Here is a 21,125-nt window from a genome sequence, read left to right as displayed (position 1 = left end):
GGACCTTCCATTGAACATACTTATGTAAGATAAGCAAATTCTTAAATTTCCTTCTTTCTTGGGTTGTATGTGCTTGTGGTTTTCTCATGGAAATTAAGAAAATGACAGCTCTCTCAGCACCATTCACGCACTCATTTGTAGTATTGCACTCTCTTCTTTGTTGGAAGTAACAATGCAGGCATTATGGCAACTCCATTCAAGCTTTCTCAAGACAACATAGAGCTCCATTTTGCAACTAACCATTTACGTGTGTCTGCCTAAAATTTTCTTTGAAGTCTGTCCTGTAGTATAATGGATTCAGTTTTCTACGAATCACTTTTGTCGAGTTATTAACTTTTACTCGAACCATCCAATGTGCAGGTCATTTTCTCCTCACAGATTTTGTTGGGGACCGTGAAAAGCACATTGCGAGAAAGGAAAACAGAGGGGAGAATTGTTAATGTATCATCACTAGGCCATCGATACGGGTACCGTGAAGGGTTTTGTTTTGATAAAATTAATGATGAATCAAGGTAAAACTGTGGCAGCACCCTTTTGAAAAATCGTCTTAAGGCTAATGATGTGTTTGTGTATATAAATACATGATCAACAATCTGCCGTTTTGACTTGCTATACAGATACCACAGATATTATGCTTATGGACAGTCCAAGCTTTCTAACATATTGCATGCTAATGAGCTTACAAGACGTCTGAAGGTATTGAGTTTCTAAAGGTCATCAATGATTTCCCCTTCTTGGTTGGCATCGTAACTTATTTTCGGAACGTTAACTAAACAGGAAGAAGGGGCAGAGGTAACAGCTAATTCTCTCCATCCGGGAACAATTCTCAGAAATCTTATGCGCTATGATGCCTTTTTAAAATGTAAGCTTCATCTGCTGTACCACATGGATACATCTCCTTTCATGTTGTTGACAGTGCAGCAGTATTCTCTGGTTTTCCACAGATCAACTCACATTTTCTTTGGCTTGACACAGGTATTCTTAAGGTGCTGGGCATATTTATCTCAAAAACTGTTCAGCAAGTACATCTTTATGTTCCACAAGAGATGATATTTCTCTTTCGTTTGATACAAAATCTTTATTGGGCATTCATATTATATGAAACTAATTATGTCATTGAACATGGTCATGCAGGGTGCGGCAACCACATGCTTTGTGGCACTCCATCCACAGCTTAAGGGAGTAGGCGGGGAATACTTCGTGGACTGTAACATCGCCTAACCAAGCTTTCAGGCAAAAGATGCAGATTTGGCAACTAGACTCTGGGGTTTTAGCTTGAGTTTGACAAATGCCAAGTAGTATGGTGCTCTAATATTTTCTGGGTCATGTTGTAGCTGGCTCTTTTCTGCACTGTTCGTTACGATCAAATTGCCAGACTGCAAACTGTAATCACATACTGGATTATAATAACGTTGAGATTTACCCATTTTGTCATTTAAAGCTAGTTGGACTAGAAACTGGTTCATACAGACAACATTAACAGGAACTATATATAAAAGTAGTATTATTATCAACATATTCGTCAAACTGAGGAATTAAGATGGTAATTAAACTATCTAGCTAGTTACAATTTTGATCACAATTTCAAATTCATGAAATTAATCATGATCTTAATCAAATTCAACAATCTAGAGTCCAGACCCACAGAATTGATCAAGCAGGTAACTGGGATTGCCTTGCCCTTTCAAGAACAGAAAACATGAACATGGATTTGGAAGTATCCCAATAAAGCCCAATTTCATCCTTCTCCTTCAAGCCTCTCCTATGCACAAACTCTTGCCGAACCCCAAAGCTTGAAATTCAAGTAATGCCTAGTGTTTGTATCGCAGTCTTCAACTATAACTCCCATGCCCTCTCCACTCATAACCCTTTTGGCAAACTTGTCATCCAAGTAATGCAGAACATGGTCGATGACCCCTTTTTTCGGCATCAGTAGCCTTGAGCAGTTTCTAAGGTGGCTTACTGTCAGCTTCTTCCTGATTTTCCAAGGCCCCTGATCCTGAGGCTGTGGACTCGATATTTTCTTGTGTTTTTCTAATCCAGTAAAACCGCGCAGCTATACTATTTTTAAGAAATATTAATTCAATATATTTTATAAACTTAAAATTAAAAAACCGGGTATAGCCGCTCGGCTATACTATTTTGTTAAAAAATTTGAGACAATGACTCAGTATAGCCGCCTGGCTATACTATTTTTTTGAAGGATAGTTATATGATGACAATTCTAGTAAATTTACAAGATGGATTTTGGAGGAAGTTACATGATGAAGGCAGAGGAATGCTTGAGAAGGGATTGGGATATAGTTTCTCGTTACCTGCATCCACATAGTGAGAAGAAGCTGGTGGAGACAGTGAAGTCTTGGTTTTGGGTGGTGCATGGAACTCAGCTAAAGAAAAGAAGCATTCTGAATCTGGATCCGGTGCTTGGCTTATGATTGATAATGTGCAGGAGGAGCTTGCTAGGAAATTTATTAGTGCTTCTGCTTAAGAATGAAACTTGGTCCAGCAGGCAGAAGATGATGCAATGCAGGAATGAAATCAATAATGTCTGTCGTTTTATTAGTGTTCTAATTTCAAATGGATCTAAATATAAATTTAGGGATTTGTTAAGTAAACTTTTTCCTTTTTTTAAGGGCAACTTTTCGTTGGGATGTTAATGATGTAGGCTCGACTTTTTAACTATTACAGTGCATTTGGATGAGAATGGAAATTAATGTTTTAGAATTTATAATTTTTATCTGTTTTGCAAAAGAAAAAGTTACTCTAAATTTTTTCCTTTTATTTGTTGTCAAATTTAACCACTATAGAAGTAGTATTATCAAACACGTGTGTCTAGTATTATTGTTACCAAAACAACCTGTTGACGAAACTTTTGGCTTGGCACTTGGTCAACAACACTGTGTTCCAAACGACATCGTTGTATATAAGATTAACATCAGAAACGTCATGACTTGCTATAATCCCAAAAGTCTTTCATGTTTTGGTCATCTGATCCCTCAAGTCAATTGGTATCTATAATGTATCATTTGTGGGGCATCCCAAGCATAGCCTTTTCCTCACATTGCCTATATTTTAATAAGAGAAATCCTATGTTATGTTGCTTTTGTTAGCATTCTTTGTAACTTCACATTATCATCTGCAACATTCATGGGGAGTCTTAGCAACAAACAACAATCTGGGTTCTCTGCCTCTTCAACAGCAGAGGAAAGTTACTGAAGGGATTGATGGAACCGGTCTTACTGCAATTGTTACAGGTCATCATGCTCTATTTTTTAAGCTTCATTTTATTTAAAAATGATAAAGGATTTTCCCATGTAAAAATAATGATTTAGAAGATCAGTGATCTGGACTAGCTTTTAGTATTTCTTTGATATATACATACTTTCCAATGGGTTTTGTATTTTTAATTTTTATATTCAAGTACTTTTCTTAGTTTCTTGGATGATCATTTATCATTCCAAATCTAAATGAAATTAAGCTCTTGACCAAGAAAACATGAAACTAAGATGGCTTCTTCTATAAGTTCTCTTCTATGATATAATCTGTTATTTCTCATTTATGTATAGCAAGTATAGCAAGACCCTTCAGTTTTGTTTCTTAATTTTCATGTCAATGAGCCTTCCTCTGTGTGTTTCTCAAGGTAAGGTTGTTCAATTTCAGGAGCCTCAAGTGGTATTGGTGTAGAGACAGCGCGTGTTCTTGCATTGCGCGGCGTCCATGTAGTTATGGCAGTAAGGAACACCGATGCTGGGGCGAATGTCAAAGAAGTAATCCTTAAAGAAATCCCCAATGCTAAAATTGATGTCAGGGAGATAGACCTCAGCTCATTCACATCTGTAAGAAAATTTGCAGCAGATTATCGTTCCTCAGGCCTTCCATTGAACATCCTTATGTAAGATAAGCAAATGCCAATTTCCTTCTTTTTTGTTGTATGTGGTTTGCTACATATTTACTTTATTATATGAAGCTAATATGTCTTTATTTCCTACTATGGCAATAAGAAGTAACACAATCTCTTCTTTCTCGGAAGTAACAATGCAGGGGTAGGAGTGACACCATTCAAACTTTCTCAAGACAGTATAGAACTCCAGTTCGCAACGAATCATTTAGGTTTGTTACCTGAAAATTGCTTTGAACTGTAGCCTGCCTACTGATCAGTTTCATACAAGTTTCTTTCACCAATCTATTTGTTTCTTGAACCATAAAATATGCAGGTCATTTTCTTCTCACAAATCTTTTGTTGGAGACCATGAAAAGCACATCGCGAGAAAGCAACACAGAGGGGAGAATCGTGAACGTATCATCACTGAGTCATCAATACGGATACCATGAAGGAATTCGTTTTAATAAACTTAATGATGAACCCACGTAAATCTTTTGCAGGATATGCGGATTATATATGTTCATACCTGTTTTTAACATTTTGAGGTGTCTGTTTGGATAAATATATGTCCACAATCTGACCCTTTTACTTGCTAATTTACAGATACAGCAGGCATTCTGCTTATGCACAATCCAAGCTTGCTAACATATTGCATGCTAATGAGCTTACAAGACGCCTGATGGTATTGAGTTTCTTAAGGTCATCAATGATTTCCCCTTCTTGGTTGACATTGTAACTTATTTTTGGAACGTTAACTAAACAGGAAGAAGGGGCAGAGGTAACAGCTAATTCTCTCCATCCGGGAACAATTCTCACGAATCTTTTGCGCTATGATGACTTTTTAAAGTGTAAGCTTCATCTGCTGTACCACATTGTTAAAAAATAATGCACACTTGTACTAGAATAATATAGAAAAGTCCAGAAAAATTGAGAAAAGATGACAACCGGTTGTTTTGGTTAACCAGTTAAACTAAGGAAAAAAAAAAAAAAGTCCCGCTCGTTCAAAACCTAGCTTTGCACAGAACTAAGGAAAAAAAAAAAAGGCCCGCTCAGATCGATTTCGTCTGTCTATCTCCTCCTCTGGTTCAAAACCTAGCTTTGCACAGATCGATTTCGTCTGTCTATCTCCTCCTCTCGTTCAAAACCTAGCTTTGCACAGAACTAAGGAAAAAAAAAAAGGCCTGCTCGTTCAAAACCTAGCTTTGCACAGATCGATTTCGTCTGTCTATCTCCTCCTCCATAGCTTTGCACAGCCACAGCTGTATTTCGGTGAATTCATAGCTGCACAGCTTCCTACAGCCTGAAGAAGCTCCCCCCACTTCGTCTTCTCCATCTGAGGAGCAGATTTCAGCCAAAACCCAGAAACCCACTTCGTCTTCTCCAGCCGCTTCCTCCATCTCGGTAAGTTCGTGTGTTGATTTTCGTTATGTGTAATTGATGGTTCTATTTAATTTATTCTTCTAGTGATTTTGAATTGTTGTTTCAGTTTTTTCATTTAACAATTCCAGAAATTAATGATTCAAATTTTGTATTTCTTTTCCCACTCTGCATTTCTGATGGGTTGTTATAGTGCCTCTTGATCTGATTGTATATATAAATACCCATGAGGGCTCTGATTGTGTAAGATTTAATTGTGGTGGGTTTGTGATTCTGAAAGTGGCGTGAGGTGAAGTGGGTATCTGACATTGATGGCTGTAATGTTCATGCAATTGCATATCTCTCTATATAGTTTTTTTTTTCCAAAGTATGCACGTATTTCCAAACCCCATAGTTGTAATGTTCGTGGAATTGCATAGCTCAAAATGCAATAGCATAGCTAAATATGCAATTGCATAGCTAAATATGCAATTGCATATCTCTATATGCAATTACTAATAGCCTGTATGCAAATCCAAGTCATTGAATGCAATGACAGTATATAGTTTTTGTTTCAAATTATGCAACTCAGGTGATTTCGTGGTATGTAGGTAGCTTTGACTGTGCTTTAGAATAATTTGTTATGGGGATTAAAGTGTTCCGAAAGTGTAATGTGAGGATTGGTTAAGATTTGTATTGGGATTTGAAATGAGTAAGAATCCCGACCCAATAGAGAAATGCATGGGTGGGTTGTGTGCATTATCTGTGCAATGTAATAATCGAGGGCTGATGCACTTGCAAGTAGTATCGAGCAATTGCATATAAGTATATGCAATTACTAAGCTACTGTATGCAAATCCAGGTCCCCGTATGTTTTTAATTAAGCAATGTGATGTTGTGGTGCTTACGGGGTTTAGGGGGCATTAGGCTTTGGATTAGTATTCAAATTCTCGGCGCTACAGACAATTGCATGATAGTAAGTTGTGCTTGATTTGCGCAAGTTATGGAAGCTAAAAAAAGGGGATCAGCAAAAGGAAAACGCAAGGGCAACAGTAATGTGCAACAATCAAGAGTTGGGCGAGATGCATTTTTTAATTTCATGTAAGTTACGCGTACATCTTAAAATTGGAAATGTGGTTGCTTAATATTGTGATGGTTAATTGATTAAAAATAAATGATTTACAGGAAAAAACAACGACATGAAATGGGGAAAGAGGCAAATGCAAAGTTGGACAGAAAGGTGAGAGATGGCAATGGATTGGGCAGTTTAGTAATTATTTTATTAAATAGGGTCTTTTAATGAGGAAATTTTTTTGTTTCAGGAACGAGAAGAGATTGCTAATAAATGGAGGAAATTGAACCCTCAAGAGAAGGCAACATATGGCTCTGCCTTGGATTTATCGGGTGGGCAAGTAGAAGGATCAAGTGGGCAAGTAAACGTCTCACTGAATGAGAAGGGTTTTACCAGTAGATGCAGCCCGGATCGATTCCATCAGACGGTGGAAAAATTGTCGAATCAGAAGCGCTTAGCAATTAATGAAATTGGGTTTGGTAAAGTGGCATCTTTGTGTTGCACTCGTTTACACCGCAAACTATGCAAATTTCTAACTGAAAGGTTCAATCCTGATACGTCTTCTATACAACTGCACGGCAAAGTGATTGGAATAAGTGCCGTTGAGTTTGGGCGTGTTATGGGTCTTAAGAACACCGGCGAGGTTGTTGAACTTGAGTGGCTGGTAGAAGATGAAAAGGTGAAAGAGTTAGTGAAAAGTTTCGGTGGAAATGGCAAGAGATTATTAGTAAGGGATTTAGGTGAACAATTGGAAAAGTGCGAAAATGCCGATGAGGACTTTAAAGTTCGATTTGTGATGTTCGCACTTGGCACTGTACTTTGCCCGACCTCCTCACCATCAGTGACGGGGAACTATTTAACTTTCTTGACGATCCCAGGGAAGATAGAGACTAAGAACTGGGCCGACCATGGATTCAACTTCTTATGTGAAGGTATTAGGTCGTTCAAAGCAAAGAAAGTTTTGTATGTAAATGGGTCACTACTATTTCTCCAACTACTGTATTTCGATTCAATTCTCCATGGTGGAGTATATGTTGATAAGTCTTTGGATCCCATTGTGTCATGGGACAATAAGTCGGTGTGGAAAATGATTATATGGGTCAGAAAGCAAGGTGGGTTTGATAGTCCAACCGTTCGGGTAGTTTCAAAGCACAGTCCAACGAATGAAGTGTCGAGAGTAAACCTTGAAAGAATTGTTCAAGAAGTTGCAGTCAGTTTGGCGCCAATAATACAGGCCGAGGTGAAGCGATCAGTTGAAGGACTTGCTATAACTTTGGGGCCGATAATACAGGCGGAGGTCCAGCGGTCAATGTTGGAATTCACTGACAAGGTAATGAGTCAAGTGAGCTCCTTCAATAAAGACGCAAGACAACATCTTCATCCGGGACATGAAGATGTAAATCAAACTAAGGACAGTCCACTGAAAGAACGAGATCAAGGTGGTGAGAGTGTTGTGAAGAAGAAGGGTGAAGAAGCTAGCAAATTAAAGGAGAAAGGTGTAGTTGATGTAAACAATACTTGGATGCCATTACCGGATGGACAGAGTTTCAGTGAACCCGAGGTATGATGACCGATTAGGAGTTTGAAGATCGAGTTTGTTGTTATCTTTTAGATTTTTTAAGCATGCATTTATTTACATAGTTGTAAAATACTTAACTTTTCTTTTTCGTAAATGTAATATTCGAATTCCTTTTTCCGCAGTTGAAAATTGGCGTGGAAAAGAGGAAGTTCACAAAACCGGCCCGTGGTGATGAAACTCGAATTAAAACACGTCGAACGGGCGAAAGGCGTCCAGGAGTTCTTTGTAGAGAGCCATGGGTTGACCCGTCAACCGCAAAAGGAAAGGTTGTGCATTCAACGACGTCTAAGATGAAAATTGGGCCTTTCAAATTAAAACCCGGGGACTTAGAAGACTCCGATTTAGAGTTATTTAGTTATATTTTTAGGTCTAACAACCTTTCAAGGTAACTACTTACAAATGTTGAATTATGCCATTGACCAAATTCCTGATATGTTCTTGCGCACGTGAATTTAATTATAAGAATTGCTTTCTTCTTCTGTTGTAGTGACGAAATTATAATTCAAATTGAAAACAAACATCATGTCACGAGAGGTGAGTTCATGTGCTTGAGGCCCGAAGAGTGGATTAATGATGGAGTACTCAACGCACACGTGTATTATCTACAAGAAAAGGGGTCAGGGAATTGGTACTTCCCCACATATATGGCGGTAAGCATTCATATTTTGCATACTGTTATAGTTTGTCATTTGGTAAATGAATTTACGCTTACAGTATATGTGAATGTAGGAGCAAGTTCAAAATACAAGAGATGGTCAACTTTTCGAATTGGCTGTCAAACTAAGAAGGGAAAACACAAATCGGTTCACCGTAGGGCTTAAGAAGTGCGAGAAGGTAAGAATTTAAGTTGTTATTTAGAACATCTTTAGTGTGCTTTTGTATACGCATGTTTTTCTAAGTAAGTCATTGTGCTGCTAGATGTTCATTCCCGTTTTTGATCGAATCGGGAGTCATTGGTATTTGATTGTGGTGCTTCCTAGCGATAAAAAAGTTGAAATATGGGATAGCCTCCCCGGTCCTAAGTACAACGCAGGTCGTTATCAACAAGCAGAACGAATTGTAAGTTTAATTGACGTAATGGTCCGTTTGTATTTTTATTGTCCTAACAACCCGACTAAGAATTCATTTGCATTGATTGTGTTGTAGATGAAAGTGTTGGACCACATTTACAATGAGGAGATTGTCAACTATTTTGAAAAGGGATGGCAGTTTGCAAAATTCAACATTGTGCGAACTGACAAGGCCCGTAGACAAGTAAATGGATGCGATTGTGGTGTGTTCGTTATGAATTGGCTACAAGACATTGAATGCAGATCACACGGTTCAAATAAAGTGAGTCGGCATATATATCGTTTCATGCTTTTGTCAAATGTCTGATATTTTTGTTAATCATATCTTTGACGGGCTGTTTTTTATTTGCAGTTTCAACATGCAAGTGAGCGCGTTCGCATTGCACTATCGTTGCTGAAGAACCCAAGAAACCGGCGTCTAAAGGAAGTAAGGGAGTCCGCTCGAAGAGTTGTCGACGAACAACTTGACAAGTTGGTCGAACAGAAGGATCCCTTCATCCCTCATCATCCCATCGCAAGGAAGCCAATAACACGCTCCCAGGCAAAGTAGATTCATTTTGACAGTAGGTGATAAGGGTTTACAGTGTACAAATTAGGTGTAATGGCATGTATATATCCCTATTTGCGCACAGTCAGGGTGCTTTTGTAGTATAGCAAGTGCAATTGCATGACACGATGTAATTCCATTATTCGCTTAGAAATGGTCTTTTGGTTTTCTTGACGACATAGAAACATTTCATGACCAGATCGAACCGCCTAGTTTCACTTGTTTGCTACGGTATGTGTCTTGTTTGAAGATTCATCCACTATAATTCTATTTTATTTCTATTACTTTGTATTTAGATATAATTGAGATATAATCAATATAAGTTAATATTGATTTATTACCATAACAAGACTCATTGTTGATGCACTTCAGATTTGTTCTAAACAACTGAAGCAAACGAATTACAAATATGAAATCAAATTTTTTGTTTAGAATTTAAAATTATATAGAATCTTCTTCTAAAAACCATGCCATTGTTTCGTCTTCGGTTGGGCCTCAGTACTATGTTGGGATTTTGTCCTTTGTAGATAAGGACGAGCTCGAGCCTGGTTGTGCCATTTTGATGCATAATAAGGTAATTGGGGTATTGGGTTTTTGGGGTTTTTGATGCTGGTTTTGTTAATTTTAGCTCTTGTTGATAGGAAATTGGAATTTAGCTTTGATAAATGGTTTGGGAAATGTGGGCAATTTAGTTTGTGATTTTGTTGTACTCGAAACCTAATCAGATTGTGATACTTAGTTGCATAGACAGTCTCCATTCGGCTGCTACAGATGATACTTAGTAATTTACTGTTAAGCGGTCATCTGCAAGTCGCTCAACATTGATGAAAAGATTGTAAATTACTGTTAATCAAATGTTCCTGATGATCTTTTGTCTGCAGGTATGATGCCCATTCAGGTGGTGAACGTGAAATTCAGAGGACCATCTTGGAGTTACTGAACCAGTTAGATGGGTTTGATTCAAGAGGAGATGTCAACGTGATCTTGGCAACAAATAGAATTGAGAGTCTTGACCCAGCCTTGCTTCGTCCTGGCCGAATAGATAGGAAGATTGAATTCCCTCTTCCTGATATCAAAACAAGGAGGCGCATCTTCCAGGTAAATTGACACGACTGTTTATAAGAAATAAACAAATTCAACATGAAACGTGCCAAGTTTTTATGGTTGTGAGTAACGATGATTGGATCTATTGATTGCAGATTCACACATCCAGGATGACGTTGGCTGATGATGTCAACTTAGAAGAATTTGTTATGACCAAGGATGAGTTCTCTGGGTCTGATATAACGGCAATATGTACTGAAGCTGGTTTGCTTGCTTTTAGAGAGCGCCGTATGAAGGTGAGAAAGACACTTTGATCTTCCAACCTCCCTTCCCCATCTTCAATCTCTGAAATTTGTTTATCATTTCTTACTGTGTTTGATTCAACTGGTTGCTTAATCATTGTAATTAACGTGGGTGTTACATTTAAATTGTGTGCATCAGGTGACACATATAGACTTCAAGAAGGCAAAGGAAAAGGTGATGTTCAAGAAGAAAGAAGGGGTTCCGGAAGGGCTCTATATGTCTTCGGAAACTATATATGAAATAGTAGAAAATAAAAAGGTCACAAATATATAAATTCTATATTATATATATTGCTATATGAATTATATAAAATAGACATATTATCTATAGAATAATATAAAACTAAAAAAATAGTAAATTATTATTATTATTTGTTCCATATACTGTAACTGCATGCACATAAGGTTGATGGTTAAGGTTGTGCAATTGCATGTACTTATTCCTGTTTGCATACAGGGACGTTGTGTTTGCAGTATATCATGGACAATTGCATTACGTGACGGCCAATTGGACGTTATATACTTCGCGTAATACATTGGACACCTGAGTTTTTTTGTTGCCCCAATGGGAACATGATAGAAGGGTATTGAAGCCCCGACTTCATTTACCAAACAGGAGTTCCTACTAGATTGATAATAAAGGTGTCGTAACCATATTTTGGGGTTATTTTTTTGTACATTTTATACCCTAAATCTATTCTACCATACCGATTCTAACATTTAACATGCGATATTATGGCTGAAATTATAACATCAGAAATGACATCAGAAATGATGACAACCAACACCAGTCGCTCATCATACAATACCGGTGTTTCACGGAGCTCGCTTCTCCAAAATAGCAATTGCTTCGTATACCTGGATCTTGTCCCACTTAGTTGAACCACCATCAACAAGCTTTGCGTATTTCCTAAACATCTCAAAGCCTACCTCAATCCCGCCATTGTAAAGCTCGTACTTGGTCGTTGAATCTCCTTCATCAAAGATGTTGTTACTAGCCTCGGTGGGAGGCTTCGTGACATCATGGGCTCGTTTGACTTGTTGGCGGACATAATTCGATGAATTAACACCATCATCACCCACCCTCTTGTTCTTAGGTGTGGTGGAGCCTCTTGAGCTACCAACCATTGAATGGGACATTGTATGGGTTTTCTGTTTTTGTCTCTCAGATTGTGTTTCAATAATGGATTAAGTACAAAATAGGTGGAAGTCTTTGAGTTGAAATGTAGAGGAAGTAAGTCCTTAAATAATCATTCATTTTACCCTGGTTCGTTGTACTTGGTCGTTTTGTAGTTTGGACTGGGGTTTCTTTTTCGGCGGAACGTCGGATTTTCCTAAACGAAGACACTCCATTAAGTTCTGTTGAACACATACCTCGTTTGTTTGAAAAAGTAAGTTCGTTGGGGTCATATTTCCGGGGAACGGTCAACTTTACTCAACGAACGCAACACTTGCGTTAACTTGAACAAAGACCACGTTTATTAGAAAAAGTGAGTTCGTTGGATCCTTTTTCCGTCGAACTGGTAACTTTCGTCATTGAACGAACTCCTTGCGTTAGTATGAAAACAAATAACGTTTGTTTAAATTTTTTTTTCTGTTGGGGTTCTTTTTCGGGGGAACGTGGGATTTTTCTGAACCAACGCACCCCCTTCTGTTTGGTTCAAGACGCACCTAGTTTGTTTGAAAAAGTACGCTAGTGGGGCCCATTTGTGTGGGAATGGGTAACTTTACTAAACAAACACAACCCTTATGTTCACTTAACAAACACCCCGTTTGTGTGAAAGAGTAGGGTTGTTGGGTATATTTTTTCAGCGAACAGAAAACTTTCCTCAACCAACGTACATTTTACGTAGTACTGAAAAAGTTTCCCATTTGTTTGAAAAAGAGCGGTAGTTGGGGCATTTTTTGGTCAAACGGGTTACTTTTCTCCACGAACGTAAGTACTGCATTCGTATGAAGAAATACTCTGTTGGTTTGAAAAAGTAAGTTTGTTGGCCTTCATTTTCGCCGGAACGTCGAATTTTTCTGAACTAAATCAAACTCTTGCGTTCGAATGAACAAACAGCCCGTTTGTTTGAAAAAGTTAGGTCGTTGGTATATTTTTTCGGCCAACAGATAACTTTCCTGAACAAACGCCAGTACGAGCGTTTGTCTTCAAAAGTTTCTCATTTGTTTGAAAAAGTAAGGTCGTTGGGGAGATTTTTTCGCGAACAGAGAGCTTTTCTCTAGGAACATAGGTAATGCGTTCATATGAATAAATACCCTGTTGGTTATGAAAAGTACTTTTGGTGGGAACCGTTTTCGGTGGAACGTCAACTTTTTATGAACCAAAGCAATTACTTGCGCTCAGATGAACAAACAACCGGTTTGTTTGAAAAAGTAAGTTCGTTGGTCTATTTTTTCGGCGAACAGATATCTTTCCTAAACAAACGCATTGGTTGCGTTCTTGTAAACAAGTAGCTCATTTGTTTGAAAAAGTAAAGTGGTTGGGGAGCTTGTTTGGGTGAACGTTTAACTTTTCTTCAGGAACGAAAGGACGACGTTCGTTTGAATAAATAGCCCGTTGGTTGGACAGAGTAGGTTTGTTGGCCCCCTTTTTCGGCGGGCCGTTGAATTTTTCCAAACGAAAGCGAACCTTCCGTTTTGTTCAACAATGACCCCGTTTTTTCCTTTCTTTTGGTGAAGATAGATACGTTAGAGTGTGTATGATAATATGCTCGAAATTTGGTTGGACATGAGAGGCTGTTTTATAGAAACATGTAGGGGTACAATTGTCCATTCGGAATAAACTCCGCCATACATTTTTTTTAACACCATTTCAAAATTACCATAAACCATACTTTGCCCCCAAAAGCCCAGACCCAATTCAATGTTAACCATAAAGCTCAAGCAAAATTCAAAACTGTTAATCCAAAAATAAAATAGTAACCCTTGAATTTTAACCCTACAAGCCAACCCCAATTAATACGATCCATAACAGCCTTTGCACCCAACTCAATTTGAACTGTGAGCTCAACCCATTTCAATTTTAACTTTGACGCATAAACCACAAACCCTAAACACTTGAATTTTAATCATGTACCCCAAAACCAATTCGTACGCTCCATAAAGCCCAAACCCTTCAATTATAACCGTAAATACAAGTGCATAAACCCTAAATCCCAACCCCTTCAATTGTAACCAGAAAGCCCAAACTCAATTATTACTATCCCTACAGCGCAACCCAAGTAATTTTTAAATGTAAGAGCAACTCCCCCCATTTGCCCCTAGCCATGGCAAGGGGGGAGCTAGGGCAGCCACTATTCATGTGAATAGTGGTTGCCCTTGCAAATAGTTTTGTGTGTTTCCACCCATTGCCATGGCTAAGGGCAAGTACTATTCATTTTGTTGTTTTTTCACAATTTTTTTTTTACTTAAACAATTAATTTGGATAATATTTTCGGATAAGATTTTTGGATTACTACGTGTCAATACTATTCATATCGGATAAGATTTTATTTTATTAGTTGTATTGGTTGGTATTTATAGAAAAAAAAAATTATGAGGATTTGGTGTTAAAAGTGAAGAGTATTGGTTGGTATTTATAGACACGGGCGGACCCATAATTTTTAAAGCGGAGGTGCAATATTGGCTAAGTATGAAAAATGGTTTTTCGGAATAATCATTTTCTCAAGATAATTTTTGGGGGCTTTTATTCCTTACACATCATATAAGAAAATTTGATTTTATGGGATTTTCATATGAAGTATATATTGACTTAATGAGGCATCATTTTTAGCCTATATCGTATTTTGCACTAAAACTGATTTTTCATATTTTGATTTGGTGGGAATTTGATTTTATAGTATTTTTATTTGAATCCAAATTGGGGGTACTTCCTTATTTACATTGTAAACTTAAGTAAATGGAGTAATATAAAAATATATGAAAGTAAAAGGACAAAGACATTTACTTAAATTTTGTTTCTAGTTTTATGGCAAAACAGATCACAAAATATTATGAGAGTTCTAAGTTGATGATGAAAGCCCAAACCCAATTCTACTTTCACAGTAAAGCCCAATCCATTGTGGGGCTGAAAACCCGAAACCCACTTGTGACAATTTGACAATTTTCTCCTTACAAATGTATAAGTGACCCGACTCTTCCAAGGGGCTTAAAATGGCCCTAGGGAACAGGACCCGGGCCTTGCATTCTTCAAGTTAGAACCTCAGTGGAGCGAACCCAATGAAAATTCTGAAACATCATACGGATGCAGCGCAGGACCATTTTCGGGTTTCACCTACAATCTCTCTGTCCTCTCTGGGAGGCAAAGGAAATGGCGTCTCTCATGGCGATTCGACGCGCACCAAGCCCAGCACTGTTATAATTCTGTAAGGTACGGCCTCTGCATCTTTCTCAATTTGCCTTCTCTCACGGCAGCAACACCATCGCCATCAACATCACCAACTTAGAAACCCTAACCATAGCCAAAACCCTACACACCTCTACGGTCCCAAACGAGTACCAGAGGCCCCCTCCGCAGCAGCTGCCCCCGCCGTCCGATCCTAGGCCTTTCGATGAACAGGCAAACACTAACCAGTGGGAACCACAAGGCCAGGGATATCCTAACCAAGCTCCGAAATTTCCCAATCTCGGGTATCCAAACCAGAATTCGGCTTTACCTTCAAATCCCATTGTGGGTCTGGTTATATGGGACCGAATCCAAGCCATTGAACTCTTTCCTAGAGTGGGTTCGGTCTGCTTTGAGTGTTTTCACGTACACAAACGATTTCAACTGAAATTGGCAGCGTTTACATTTCCGGGTTGTTATGTTTTCGTAAAACATCTTATGGGTACGTTTTGATTCCATGTGCGTTGGCCTTCATTTTTTCAGAGAAGCGTAGGGTCTGCGAAAGTTCAGGATTTGCTATTACGTGAATTCGTAGCTGTTGATATTGGTGTGAAGACTAAGGTTACGCTGAGAAGCTGTTGATTGAAGGTTGGGGCTTTAGTCGATTCCGGTTAGTCTCTTATTTCAAATGTGATCCCTTGCATATTGAAATTTGATGGTGATTTCGGATGAAGCAAATGTTCACGTATGACGTGCTTTCATATGATTCCTCTTACTTATTGTTGCCCTCTTTTGCTACTGCATACAGCTTTCCGATTATATCATATATTCTTTCGGATATGGATAGTGGTTCGTTTGATATTGGTTTTGTGGGTTGTGTGTGTGCACGTGTTTGATTATTCTGATAAAATTTGGGTCTTCCTTCGGTTGTGAAATTTTGTTTACGGATTTCCCTCAAGGTTTTAGGACTGCTGACTCCTGGGTATTTCGTCTCCTATAATTCTTATTTAATGCATTGGTGGGAACGGGTTACCATGTGTAAGTTTTGCCGTTATGTATTACTTATGAAAATTTATCTTCCAAATGACTCTTTAGTTATCAAAATGTGTGGGTAGGAAGACCAATAGTGGATGCAGTCCTATTGACTGTGTGCTTTCATCCTGTTCTATCTGACTTGTGTAATGGGTTCTTTAGAATCCAGTTTGTTCGTTCCATTGCGTTTTACACAAAAAAGATAATTTTTTTAGGATATAGGTGATAAGTTAGAGCAATAGCAATAGGTCCGATTTGTTGGCCTTGCTTGTATAGATCGATGTTGGCAAGTCTCATATGTTATAAATTATGAAGGGAGACTGACATCAAAAGTTAAATGTGGAGACTACGTATGGAAATTATTTGTGGATTTTCATGCAGTGTCTTTTATGTTGTTGATAGTGTTTCATATGGTATTGATGCTTGTGGGTTTTGAGGGAGCAATGTGTGTGTGTATGTGTGTTGGTATAATTTGTTCTGCATCCTTCTAGTGCAATGTAGTCCCTGGTTGGTATTTTCTTGGATGGCATGTGATATTGACCTTCGGGTTCTATTTTTCGTCAGAATAGGTACTGTATTGGTTGATGTTGAGGGATATATAATCTGTTTCATTGTTTTCTGTATCAAATCAATAATGAAGGATTCCAAGCAACAATGAGGACGACGAAAAAGTCCATTCAGGTTGGACCATCTCAGCAAGGTTCCCGGCCCCAAAAGACCACCCTTGCGAAGGGTACGAAAGGTACCTCATCAGTGGCTTCCTCAACATCCAAAAAACGGAAGGCAGCATCCCGAATATCGGGTCCTATGGGTAGTGGCGTCTTCGGTGTACGTGTGTTCGTACCCAGGGGCCGCAATCCTTCTTCACCCGTGCTTCACGTGGATTTGGAGGAACATATCTCCTTCAAGGTATTGTTTTTCATTTTACAATTGGCATTTCTGAGTTTGGAAAAGTGTCTAATTAAGTCGGGTCACAAGCATATTCTGAATACTTAGTAATTTGTGTTTGATGTAGCTCACTTTAACAAAAATTAGAGGGTGTGGAAACAACGAGAAGTGTGCTCTGTGGTATAACACAGCAATGCACGAGATGGTGAAAGCAAAGGTCCAAGAGGCTGGCTTTTTGCCCTTTTTGTCGATATTGGGCCATGGAAAGAAGGGGGATAGGCCCTTACTTGTGGCCTTAGCTGAGAGGTGGTGGGACACTACCCACACATTCCACTTCGATGAAGTTGGAGAGATGACAATGACCCCGACGGACTTCTCGGCAATCACAGGATTGCGTGTTGGTGGGAAGCGTTTACAGTACGACATGGAGATGTACAAAAATAAGAACAAGGTGGTCAAATTGTTTGGGAAACCCATTGCTGACCTGCTCGCAGGCGAGAGGAGAGTGCCGTATGACAGCCTTTGCACCCCGTACTGGAACAAGCATCCGAAGGATGATAAAGAAGCTGATCAAATTGCACGGGCTTTTATATTGTGCTTGATTGGCTCATCTTTCCTAAATGATAAGAGCCACTACGTGAGTATGCACTACGCCCCCAGTTTGGAAAAAGTGTCCGACATTGGTAATTATGACTGGGGGGGGCCGCTTTGGCGTGCTTGTACAGATCGATGGATTCTTGTTCGAGGGGCAGGTCAGCAAGCATGGGCGGGTATTGGAGGGCATGGGAGGTTAGTATAATCGAACTTAATGTCCCCAAACTGCAACAGGTTTCTGTGCTTAAATTACTTATTTGTGTACTTGTTTTGTGTAGGTATGGGCTTGTGAGTATCTAAAGCCATTTGCTTTATCAAGCCCAAGTGGGAGTGTGAACACGTGGCCCCGAACTTTGAGGTGGGTTGGTGCAAAATCAAAACGCGACTTGCAGCATCACTTGGAACCTTTTAGAGTGATGATGCGACATCTAACCACTGATCAGGTATAAAGTCTTCACTCTTGAACCGTTTGCTTTATTACCATAAACATGTAGTTATGACACAAATATAACAAATTTGTATTGCAGGTAAATTGGAACCCTTGGGGGACCAATGACTCCGAGCTGCCGGAAGAAGTACAAAAAACCGTGCCGGCAACTCGGAAACGAATCCTCCTTGAGGGACCAGCTGGTTCAGCATGGTTTTTGGGCGAGCGCGTAACAATGCAAAGTTTAGGCACCCCATCACCTCAAGTACCCAAAATTCCACCGAGGACAATGCTTGCCGATTATAAGCTCACTAATGAGTCAGAAGTGGAGGAAGCAGTAAATGGGTATCCAGCTTCCGAATGGGTTGCTCCTCGTTCATCCGACTATGCTGACTACAGAGATGAGTACATACGTTACCGCCACTACGACGACTTGCGTGATGCGGTACGTTCTACACTAAACACGTATTCTTTACTGACACATGCAGCATGAAATTCATATAATTTTGCCTAACTCTAAAATGATACCTGAATTGCACAAGAACCACAACATAGTACTCCCGCAGGGGCCAATGTACTTCCCCGCATCTCTCCTCAGCCATGGTTAGTGCGAATACCGTGTTGGGCCAACCAAAATGGAAGTAAAGTTGTGCAGATACCCCGTGGCCAAGATTGCTGCGTTATACCATTACCTGATGGTGTAACGTATGTAAGTAGCTTCCATTGAAGATGTCATTTATTATGAACAGATGGCTTGCTGTGGTGATTGTTGTAATTGCATGTGTCTGACTGTAGGTCACTGCTGAAGCTGCAACAGAGCTTATGGAGCTCAATGCTGGGTTGAATGCCGTACTATTTTCAACAGCATTGGAAGCAAGCATAGAGATCAGGCGCCTACGGGAAGAGAATGTGAGTCACTTCAGCTGAATTTCGTACTGAGTTCTTAAAATTAACAACCATCACGGATGTTATATTCAAATAACAGCCCATGGTATTGAACATGAACGGTATTATATTGTAATAGGAGCGATTGAAGAACACATCGGGAACAGGCATTGCAAGTTCGGGCCTTGCTGAAGACGTGGTGGAACAGCGAACAGAACATGTAAGCTTGTTACCTCCATTCTAAACTTTGATTTATAAGATGTTACATTTTGCTAGTTTAAATATTATGTTATATTCTGCACTGTAAGCCATCATCACTCGTGTGCACAACTCAATTTAACAACATTGATATTTTATATATGTCAATGTTACCATGTGTATGTAGGAGTTTCGCACAAAAATGCAACACGACACACGTAGAAAAGGAAAGACCAAAGTTGTGCTACCACAGGAGCATGAAGAAGATGCGGAAGAGGAAGAACAAGAGGAAGGAGAGGAAGAAGAGGAAGGAGAGGAAGAAGAGGAAGAAGATCAGGAACAAGATGAGGAGGAAGAGGAAGAAGATCAGGAACAAGACGAATCTTGGATGGACGAGAAAGAGGTTGAGTCTGAGGATGAGGAAGAGGATGGCCATGAGGAGGGGGCCACATCTAAGGGTAAGCCGGATGCAAAACAACACTCCACAGAAGAAAATCGCAAGGGTGAGAAAAGTCTTCGTTCACGTAACCCAAAGAGAAAGAAAACGAAGTAAATTAAGGATATGACTAAATTGTTCGAATGAATGGGAAATTTTGTAATATAATATGTATACTTTATTGCCCCTCACTGTTTCTCATACTGTATGAATAATGCGCAACCAATATTAGGGTTAATGACCAATTGGACGTTAACAAAATTCGGGATCTACCCTCAAGTCATTTGTGCTACATGACAATGTGTAGTACAACGTAATTTCGATAATTGGTCGTTTTGTAATATAATATGTTCGGCTTATTGCCCATTACCGTTTCTCATGCTCCGTATTTCGGTTCATTTGGACCTTCGAGTTATAGTTAAAAAAACTGGTGTAATTATGCCCGTACAAAAGAGTGATTAATTTTTCCGAACAATTAGGGGTTTGCACACAGAAAGGCTTGCATTGCAGCATCGTCATGCAATTGCATGTTAAATGCAAATACGAACCCCCTGTGTGCAAACTGAACAAATGTGAACAACGCTATCACGTGGTTAATGTATAGCGCAAAGACAAACAAAACCAAGCAAACACTTAGTTGCCCCTGTGTCTGTTATTCAATATTACAGTTAATGACATTGTCTTTTACACAATTCGGGATCTACCCTCAAGTCATTTGTGGTACATGACAATGTGTAGTACAACGTAATTCAGATAATTGGTTCTTTGTAATATAATATGTTAGGCTTATTGGCCATTACCGTTTCTGATGCTCCGGATTTCGGTTCATTTCGACCTTCGATTTAGAGTTAAACAAACAGGTGTAATTAGGCCTGTACAAAATAGTCTCATTCATTTTTCCGAACAATTAGGGGTTTGCGCACAGAAACCCTTGAATTGCAGCATCATCATGCAATTGCATGTGTTACATGCAAATACGGGCCCCCTGTGTGCAAACTGAACAAATATGAACAGCGCCTTATTGGCCATTACCGTTTCGCATGCTCCGTATTTCGGTTGACTTCGACCTTCGATTTAGAGTTAAACAAACAGGGGTAATTAGGCCTGTACAAAATAGTCTCATTCATTTTTCCGAACAATTAGGGGTTTGCGCACAGAAAGCCTTAAATTGCAGCATCACCATGCAATTGCATGTGTTACATGCAAATACGAAACCCCTGTGTGCAAACTGAACAAATGTGAACAACGCCTTATTGCCCGATTCTAACGTTTCTCATGCTCCGTATTTCGGTTGATTTCGACCTTCGATTTATAGTTAAACAAACAGGTGTAATTACGCCTGTACAAAATAGTCTCATTCATTTTTCCGAACAATTAGGGGTTTGCGCACAGATAGCCTTAAATTGCAGCATCATCATGCAATTGCATGTGTTACATGCAAATACGAAACCCCTGTGTGCAAACTGAACAAATGTGAACAAC

General features: G+C 39.2%; 2 protein-coding genes, 1 long non-coding RNA gene and 2 pseudogenes across 3 annotated transcripts; all 5 read left to right on the top strand.

The window, feature by feature from the left end:
- Positions 1-4: 4 nt before the first annotated feature.
- LOC117613484 lies at positions 5-1,299 on the top strand (annotated as a pseudogene).
- Positions 1,300-3,147: 1,848 nt separating this feature from the next.
- On the top strand, positions 3,148-9,653 carry LOC117613482 (annotated as a pseudogene).
- An 810-nt stretch (positions 9,654-10,463) lies between these two features.
- On the top strand, positions 10,464-11,067 carry LOC117613485. Its single transcript, XR_004583736.1, has 3 exons — positions 10,464-10,605; positions 10,707-10,847; positions 10,993-11,067. It is a non-coding gene; the product is annotated as an uncharacterized LOC117613485 (long non-coding RNA).
- A 6,748-nt stretch (positions 11,068-17,815) lies between these two features.
- Positions 17,816-18,617, top strand: LOC117613481. Its single transcript, XM_034342090.1, has 3 exons — positions 17,816-17,892; positions 17,976-18,140; positions 18,225-18,617. The coding sequence occupies exons 1-3, from the start codon at positions 17,833-17,835 to the stop codon at positions 18,615-18,617; spliced, it is 618 nt and encodes a 205-aa protein (XP_034197981.1). The 5' UTR covers positions 17,816-17,832.
- A 54-nt stretch (positions 18,618-18,671) lies between these two features.
- Positions 18,672-19,831, top strand: LOC117613486 (glutamic acid-rich protein-like). The gene is made up of 3 exons (XM_034342091.1): positions 18,672-19,033; positions 19,149-19,229; positions 19,395-19,831. Exons 1-3 carry the CDS (start codon positions 18,947-18,949, stop codon positions 19,758-19,760), a joined length of 534 nt encoding a protein of 177 aa, XP_034197982.1. The 5' UTR covers positions 18,672-18,946; the 3' UTR covers positions 19,761-19,831.
- Positions 19,832-21,125: the final 1,294 nt, after the last annotated feature.

The sequence above is a fragment of the Prunus dulcis genome, unplaced genomic scaffold (assembly GCF_902201215.1).
Source record: "Prunus dulcis unplaced genomic scaffold, ALMONDv2, whole genome shotgun sequence".
NCBI lineage: Eukaryota > Viridiplantae > Streptophyta > Magnoliopsida > Rosales > Rosaceae > Prunus > Prunus dulcis.
Note: the sequence above shows the minus strand (reverse complement) of the source record. Positions and strands in the feature narration are given on the sequence as shown.

Excerpts from the sequence above, each read along its gene's own strand:
- LOC117613481 (XM_034342090.1), top strand. The coding sequence starts at position 17,833 with ATGGATTCTTGTTCGAGGGGCAGGTCAGCAAGCATGGGCGGGTATTGG. Across the intron at positions 17,893-17,975 it reads GGTATTGGAGGGCATGGGAG|GTATGGGCTTGTGAGTATCT; the intron begins GTTAGTATAATC and ends TGTTTTGTGTAG. Across the intron at positions 18,141-18,224 it reads GACATCTAACCACTGATCAG|GTAAATTGGAACCCTTGGGG; the intron begins GTATAAAGTCTT and ends TTTGTATTGCAG.
- LOC117613486 (XM_034342091.1), top strand. The coding sequence starts at position 18,947 with ATGGAGCTCAATGCTGGGTTGAATGCCGTACTATTTTCAACAGCATTG. Across the intron at positions 19,034-19,148 it reads GGCGCCTACGGGAAGAGAAT|GAGCGATTGAAGAACACATC; the intron begins GTGAGTCACTTC and ends ATATTGTAATAG. Across the intron at positions 19,230-19,394 it reads TGGAACAGCGAACAGAACAT|GAGTTTCGCACAAAAATGCA; the intron begins GTAAGCTTGTTA and ends ATGTGTATGTAG.